The 7,440-nt window shown below is 44.4% G+C and overlaps 1 protein-coding gene across 3 annotated transcripts in view; it reads left to right on the top strand.

The window, feature by feature from the left end:
- Positions 1-2,175, top strand: part of LRATD2 (LRAT domain containing 2) — a 2,834-nt gene extending 659 nt beyond the window's left edge. For 2 of the 3 annotated variants that reach the window (XM_057368545.1, XM_057368535.1), the window contains exon 2: positions 399-2,175. In XM_057368545.1, coding sequence (XP_057224528.1) covers positions 404-1,300 — 897 coding nt within the window. In that variant the 5' untranslated portion in view covers positions 399-403 and the 3' untranslated portion in view covers positions 1,301-2,175. Of the gene's footprint in view, positions 1-7; positions 204-398 lie in introns of those variants that run through there. The other variant, XM_057368527.1, reaches the window with a different exon arrangement.
- Positions 2,176-7,440: the final 5,265 nt, after the last annotated feature.

Below are 7,440 nucleotides of genomic sequence, written 5' to 3'. Positions count from 1 at the left end.
GGCCCGGCGCGGCTCACCTGGGCGGCGGGCGGGTGCGCTCTCGGCCGGCCCCAGCCCGGACCTCCCGAGCTCCCCAGGCGCTCGCAGCCCCCCTCTAACAGGTGGCTCGGTGCCTGCCCGCTCTCCGGCGGCTCCTGCGCCTCTTTCCTCCTCSTCGCCGCCGCCTAACAGGTGGTGGTGCCGCCGCGCCTTCCTCCGTGCAGGTAGGGAAGTGTCGCGTCCCCCCTTCCCCCCGTCCCCGAGAAGCTCCCGCAGCCCCGGGGCGCTGGCAGGGACTGCGCTGAGCGGGGAGAGCTGGGTGCCTGTGCAGGGGGGAGCCGCGCTCATGCCCCGCTGCTTCCCTGGGGCCGCTCCCCCGCTCCCGCCCTCATGGCCCCGCCGTGTGTCTGTCGTTGCAGCGGGCATGGGGAACCAGGTGGAGAAGCTCACGCATCTCAACTACAAGGAAGTTCCCACGGCCGACCCGACAGGTGTGGACAGAGATGAAGGACCCAGGATCGGGGTCTCCTACATCTTTTCAAATGACGATGATGAGCTGGAGCAGCAGCAGGATTCGGTGCATGACCTGGGGGGTGAGAACCCTGCCCTGCAGCCCTACGATCCCCAGCTGCACGAGGTGGAGTGCTCAGTCTATTACCGGGATGAGTGTATTTACCAGAAGAGCTTTTCAGAGGAGGACACGCAGCTAGAGGAGGGTGATGAAGGAGGTGGGGGGCATCTGAGCACCTACACCCCAGAGAACCTCCTGAACAGGTGTAAACCGGGTGACCTGGTGGAGTTTGTGTGCCAAGCCCAGTATCCGCACTGGGTGGTCTACGTCGGGGATTTTCAAGTTGTGCACCTTCATCGGCTGGAGGTGGTGAACAGCTTCCTCACCGACGCCAGCCAGGGCAGACGGGGCCGCATTGCCAACCAGCTGTACCGCTACAAACCCCTCAGCCCKGCCGTGGTGGTGCGCAATGCCCTGGAGCAGGTGGGTTGCAAGGATCGGGACCTGAGCTGGAGAAACTCGGAGTGTTTTGCTGCCTGGTGCCGATACGGCAAGCGAGAGTTTAAAATCGGCGGGGAGCTGCGCATAGGCAAACAGCCCTACCGATTGCAGATCCGCCTGGGTGACAAGCGCAGCCACACGCTGGAGTTTCAGAGCCTGGAGGATCTGATTATGGAGAAAAGGAGAAATGACCAGATTGGTCGGGCTGCTGTGATCCAGGAGCTCTCCAGCCACCTGCAGGCTGCAGAGGAGGAGGAYGAAGAGGAGGAAGACCATCGTCACCCAGGTGCTCAGACTGCTGTGGAGTAGCAGCTCAGCACTACCATACTGCTTAGCCTGGGTGATGGGGATTAAAACTGAAGGCTGCGAAATTGAGCTGTTATAAGCCCTTTGGGCTGCTTCGGTGCAGCTTCATTCCAATCACATGTGAAAGGAAGGGGGAAAGCTGATTAAGTGTCTGTGCTTTAGTGCTTAACTCCTTCAGTGCTTGATGAAAAAACCCCTGACTTATTTGTAGAGGATAAAACTCAGGGCAATTCTACCCCTCTCCTCTCCCACTTCTTTCTCTTCCTCTGCCGTGTTCACACATAGCCTTTCCCTCAACCATCTGCTAGTAGGCCTGACCCTACAAGATGCTAAATGCCTTTGACATCTRCTTATCAGCAGAAGTTAATAGTATTTAATACCATTCGGAAGTAGCCAACAACTTTCAGGATGTGACCATGTAGCTCTGAGCATGAGGATATCGTTTTCCCTTCTCTGCTACTGTTTCTCTTCAGCTGTGGCTTCTGTTGGTATTGCAAYGAGCTGCCTCTTGCCTGGTGCAAGGCTTGGTGGGTGTAAGGCAGAAATCTCCACTGTTTTTAAGGAAATGGGTTTGATGTGCCTGGTGCCTTCTTAATTGATAGGAAGTTGCAGGTGGGCTGGGGRACCTTCTCCTTTGCCATCAGCATTTGGCTTTGGGGACAGAAGTTGTGTTTATTGTCAACAGGTCCCAGGGAGTGAAGTTTGTTGCCACAGTTATACTCTGGTGTGTGCTGTTAATCCTACAGGCAGAGGCTGAGGTGTGTCAGGGCTGCCTTGGCTTTCCCCTGAAGCAAATGGCAGAGCTGATTATGCCTGTAGTAYACACAGAGGAGCAGAAGCAGGTTGCTTATGTGTAAGAGTATGTCTTGAGTAAGCTGTCCCTCTTGACTGAGTGCTTCTGTCTGTGAGCATGTCACAGGTTCTGCACCCCAATGAGCACAGATGTGATGGAGGGTGGTGGAAGGGAGCACAGGCTGGAAGACATCGCAGGCAGGGGGGTTTGGGTGTTCCAAAGCAGTTTCCTCTTTGTTAGGGATTTCATGTTCCCTGTTTTTGCCAGTTTCTAAGGTATGAGCTGAGCTATAGCATTAGAGGAGAGCACATGCCTCCAAAGTTGTGCAAGTCCCTCAGGAGGGGGAGTGCAGGGCTGCCTGCCCTGCTTATTCCCTGAACTTTTTTTCAACTGTTGAACTGGTTTCCCACACAGGCATCACTGTCAGATCTTTGTCCTGGAATCTGGGGTGTGTGAACAAGCACTGATTTGGAGGCAGTTGCTAATGTGAAATTCCTTCCCCTTAAAGCACAATATGGTGATGTGAACAAAGATAAGCTTGAGTTCATTTAAATAATGGAAACTAACAGTGTGATGTAAACTTAAAGCATAATTAATACAGTCTTCCCCGCAGTTGTTTACAGTTATACCACAAATAGCAAAGTACTCCGTGTCCTTTCCAGCCCTGTGACGGGAGCAAAGTTTGTCGTTTAAGAATAGGTAGATACAGGCTTTTGATTAGTTCAGACTATGAACTAATGAAGCAACTTCACCAATGTGAGCCAAGTAGATTGTGGTGTCATGTTTTCTGCCTGAATTGTATAAGCTAGCAAAAAGACTGTGAAAGACTACTTCATCCCCACTTTAGAAGGAAAAAAGTTTACAGGGTTATACAAATACACCGTATACTGTTTTGTTAATGGCTCCCATGCCCTCATTTTGGCCTTTGAAACACCCAAATCCAAGGGAAGGTTTAACACCAAGCTCCTTTAGAATGCTATAGCTCAGGTGCCTGCACTGTTATTTTTTTCACCAATATGCAATTGAGTTATACTCAGGTTACTGTGGTTGTCGAGCAGATGTCCAAGCTTGTTTTGATATTGTATCTACCCRTGTCTGACTGTGACAGGGTTAGTATGTGGATGTCTGCACACAGGTTTTATACAACTACTGGTAACTACTAAAAGCTGAAATGATCACTGAGACAGTCTGCAGAAGAGTGAAGGAGAGTCTCTCTGTTGTTCTACTGACTGATACCAGACAACAGATTATCTAGACCATGAGCAAATGTCTAGCTGTGGTTTCTTTCATACTGAAACCTTGTACATAACAAAGTTTATTTCACTGTGTAATATAGCTATGTMAAATAATATTTTCCTAGAGATATTTTTGAAAGTTTAAAAAAACCCTTCATAACCTTGCATTTGAAAGTAAGTTGTTATGCACGTTATTTTCCAGTCCTCTGAATGGGTTTATTTTTCATTCATGATCTAAAGGATATTCTAGGTCATAAAGTACAGAAACTGCTATAAATGTCAAGTAYTATGTATCTACAGGGTACTAAACAGTAAACTAGTTGTGAAAATATTTTTCCCTTGTGTCTGAAACATCAGAACTATGACACTTAGCCATTTCTCTCCTTCTGAGATATTCTGAATAGTCTGGCTTTGTTTTCTAATTCTTTTTTCCACACTTTTTTGTTTTAATAAAAAAAGGACCAAATCTGCTTGGGAATRGAGAGCAAAGCTTCTTTGTCCAATTGAAATCTTGTCTTGTGCTGGTCTTGGTGCTTCTCTGTACCGGTCAYGCCTTTTGGGATAAATTCCCCTACAGGCACAGGGCCTTAGCRAAGAATTCCAGAGCTTGCAGTGCTTTGCTAGGGCAGAGAGCAAAGAGGGAGCTTGCCTCACAGCRGAGTCTGGCATGCATTCTGCTGTGTTATAAAACCTCCGTGCTCCTCTGACACCTGGGACACAGGTGTTTTATACTTGGAATTTTAAACTTCCCTGCAAGCTATGTTTKGGAATTTATTGTCCTCTGGCATTCCATTATGTGTGGAAGTAGATTAGGGAGGGAAATTTGGCTTTCTTTTTTTTTTTATTTTGTCTGAAAGAGGGCTACCTCCATACAGGGATTTCTTATTCCAGCAGATAAAGGTGCAACTGTTGAATCTTTAACAGGCAGGTCCTTTTCCCCTACTTGTTGATTAGGCAGTGTTATTTAATAGGTGCTACTAAACACCACTGCACACATTTCTAACCAGTCTGGTTTTAAAGCCACGGACCTGTAATGACCTGTATGTGAGAACAGAAATTGCTTTAGAAGCACATCACAACTGCTTGGTTYCTTGTCTTTGCTGTACTTTGCTCAGTTGCTGTCTGCAGAGTAAGCTGGGATTTCTGGAGCTTGATTTAAAAAAAAGGTCTCCCAGGAAAACTTACTCTTTTGTGTATGTGTCTACTTCAGGACTTTTGCATAGATCACAAAAGAGAGGGAAAATAGTAGATAAAAGTGCTCTTCTCTGCATCTGCTGCTTTAATGTAGAGAAATGCAAGTRTGGTCCTTCTGCAGAGTTTGTGCTTCAGCAAAGGTCTTAAGCCTATACTGAGTTTAAAGTTTTGAGTAGATCTTACCTACTTGGAGACATTTGAGAATCACTAAGTCTATTCCTGTGCTTGAAATTAAGTGTATATTTACATTTCTTTGTGAATGAGGGTCTGGAATTTCAATGTGAGGTCTCTGATGGGAGTGTGGAGGATCTGAGGTTGCATAATCAACAGGGGAGAACAAGTAGTACAGTGAAAGCTGTTACTCAAAGGGCCTCTTGTCCAAACAGAGCTCATGGAACCCAGCCCATTCTTTGGCCTCAGTTTCCCCCTGGAAATCCAGGAGCTGCACTGATTTGGTGAGAGCACAGCAGTTGTAAGCKAAGCTGGTGATCTGCTGCAGACTTCTCTGGTATCTTTGTCTTGTCTTGCTTGAACTTCCCCTTGTGTTTTTAACATTTAAAGTTAATATAATTTGTTTTAAAAGCCCTTTGATTGTGCAAACACTTAATCATCTATATGAATTTCCTCATTTGGGCATACCTACTGCTGTGAATATCAATATGCACATGTGAAGGCTGGCAAGGCTGAGCCCCAGATGTGTAAATGTAGCTCCAGCTAGGAAATGTAGATGAGCAGTTTTATTTCCCTGGAGTATTGGTGTGTTTGATGCAAATAATGTCTTGGAAAAGGCGTTGTAGTAAAACCTACAATTATCCRTTGATTGAGTAATTTTAAAAACACAATTTAGACATTCACCTTCCATGGCAGTGAGCAAAGACATAAACTGAAGACTATTTTGTTATCCTTGATTTTGTGTGAATGCAGAATATTGATTACAGCAGCTCTAGAGCTCATCTGGAGAGCAGAGTAGGCAGTTGTAGAGTAGGCAGGGAAAATTCCCAAAAGCTACTTCAAAAACTGTATTTTCTTACTTGGAAAAATATATTCTTCAGACTGAAGGACCCTAGWCTATGGAAGTAAGCTTTGAATTGTTCTGTATAAATGAAATCATAGGCAAACTCCTTTTGTTCATTTGATTTCATTGTCTCACTCAGTACTAYAATAGGTGATGCTATGTGATTATTTCAGACTTTGAATGTAATGGTGGTTTTCTTTTWCTCTTCTCCTTTGGTTAAGTTTTACCAAAGGTCTGTCCTTGGGTATGTGAAATGTGTTGTCAAGTGGTTTCCCACCTGTGCTTCTCTGACAATTAACAGCACCAACCATAAAGCTAACAGCCATGTAGGAACAAATATTTTTTGAAAGCAAAATTTTAATTTTGTGTAACAGATCAGARACTAGTAACGAAGTAGAGGTAAGAAATACATTGTTTCCAACAGCGGTTTCTATTTGTAAGAAATCTGTTAATTGAGTATGCTTGACTACTCTTAAAAATCAGTGTGCAGTGATAAGGCCAGGAGTATTGTATCATGGGCTTAGACTTTCAGATTAGGCTTTTTCTTTTAACTGTGAATAGGAAGAARTCAGGGTGATTTGGAACACTGATGGTTTAGATGGTTCAAATTCCTTTGCATTAATACTGGATTAGAAGCTTTCTTTAAGTGCACACTTGAAATTCCTGACATTGTAACACTTCATGAAATCATCCACAATAAGATGTGTAATCACAAATAAGATTTTTTTTTTCCCACCATGAGCGTTTTCTGTAAGCTGTCTTTTGTCAGTAAATGTTGAATTGTTAGTGCAAATATCTTCTTTTCCTGAGAAAGAAGTACACATCATTGATTGTAMCATTTCCTTCAAAATGAAGGGTATTGCATAGTAACTCAAAAGAAATAAAAGATTTATAGTATCTTTTACAACCTTTCTTTCTTTTCTTTGTTTTTTTAAATGACATGTTTTTCTCCAGCTTTTTGAAAAAGTTGTAATTTCTCATGATGGATGCATCAGATGCAAAACAATCAATATTTTCACTGCCTTCACMCATCAGATTAAAATCTAACTCTTTGGTTGTATTCTTGCTATAAAAAGAGAGGAAGAATAATCTCTACACAAGGCCAGACCATCAGATGCTTAATAGGTGATAGCTGTATTAAATCCAATGAGGATMTGGCCCATAATTTAATTTTTAAGTGGAAAATTAATTCAGCAGCAGATCATATAGTATTAGCTGGCACTGGGGCTTGTCTTGTCTGCCAGCAACTGCCAAAGGAACAGATGTAGCATCTGCTAGAGGGAGAAACGAGAGAACAGAACTCACGGAGAGTTTTGGGGAAATCTGTACAACTGTTCAGTTTGTGTGGTGTTTTGTCTCGTGGTAGATCCATGGCTGGTGTGGGATCTATGTTCTACCCACAACAGGCTTAGGGACATTTCTTATCAAGGTGACAAGGGTCATGTGTTGTGGTAAGATCTTATTTCCAGTGGGTAACCATYCTTAATTTGTTAAAGCTTTCTTCACATTCACAATGGCAAAACTGTGATACACGAAATAACCTGTACTTGTCCTCAAGATTCTGACCACAAGGACATGTTTGAATGAAAAGAGTGAGTGAGCTCCAACAAGAATTCTTTGAGTGAAACCATCCTGAGGAAATTTGGTTGTAACAAGATGAGATTTCTGCTGAAATTATCGGTGGAGATTTCACTCTTCTGTGGGTGGCAGCTGTCCGTGACAGCTGTCTTATAGGTGTGAGAAAGTGAGACAAATTTTTATATCAGAGACAGCAGCTTTCAAGGCTCAGGRCTGCAGGTGTGAATCTACCAGAACATCAAATTTGTAGCTCTGGTATGGACTTAGGTGACTTTGTTCAAGCAGCCAGCTGTGCTCTGTGACTGCAACAGTGCCTGAATTTTTAGGA

The sequence above is a fragment of the Malurus melanocephalus genome, unplaced genomic scaffold, assembly GCF_030028575.1.
Source record: "Malurus melanocephalus ecotype Western Australia unplaced genomic scaffold, MMel_1.1 scaffold_3, whole genome shotgun sequence".
Taxonomy (NCBI): domain Eukaryota; kingdom Metazoa; phylum Chordata; class Aves; order Passeriformes; family Maluridae; genus Malurus; species Malurus melanocephalus.
The sequence above is the reverse complement of the archived record's forward strand: the minus strand, read 5'-3'. Positions and strand labels throughout refer to the sequence as shown.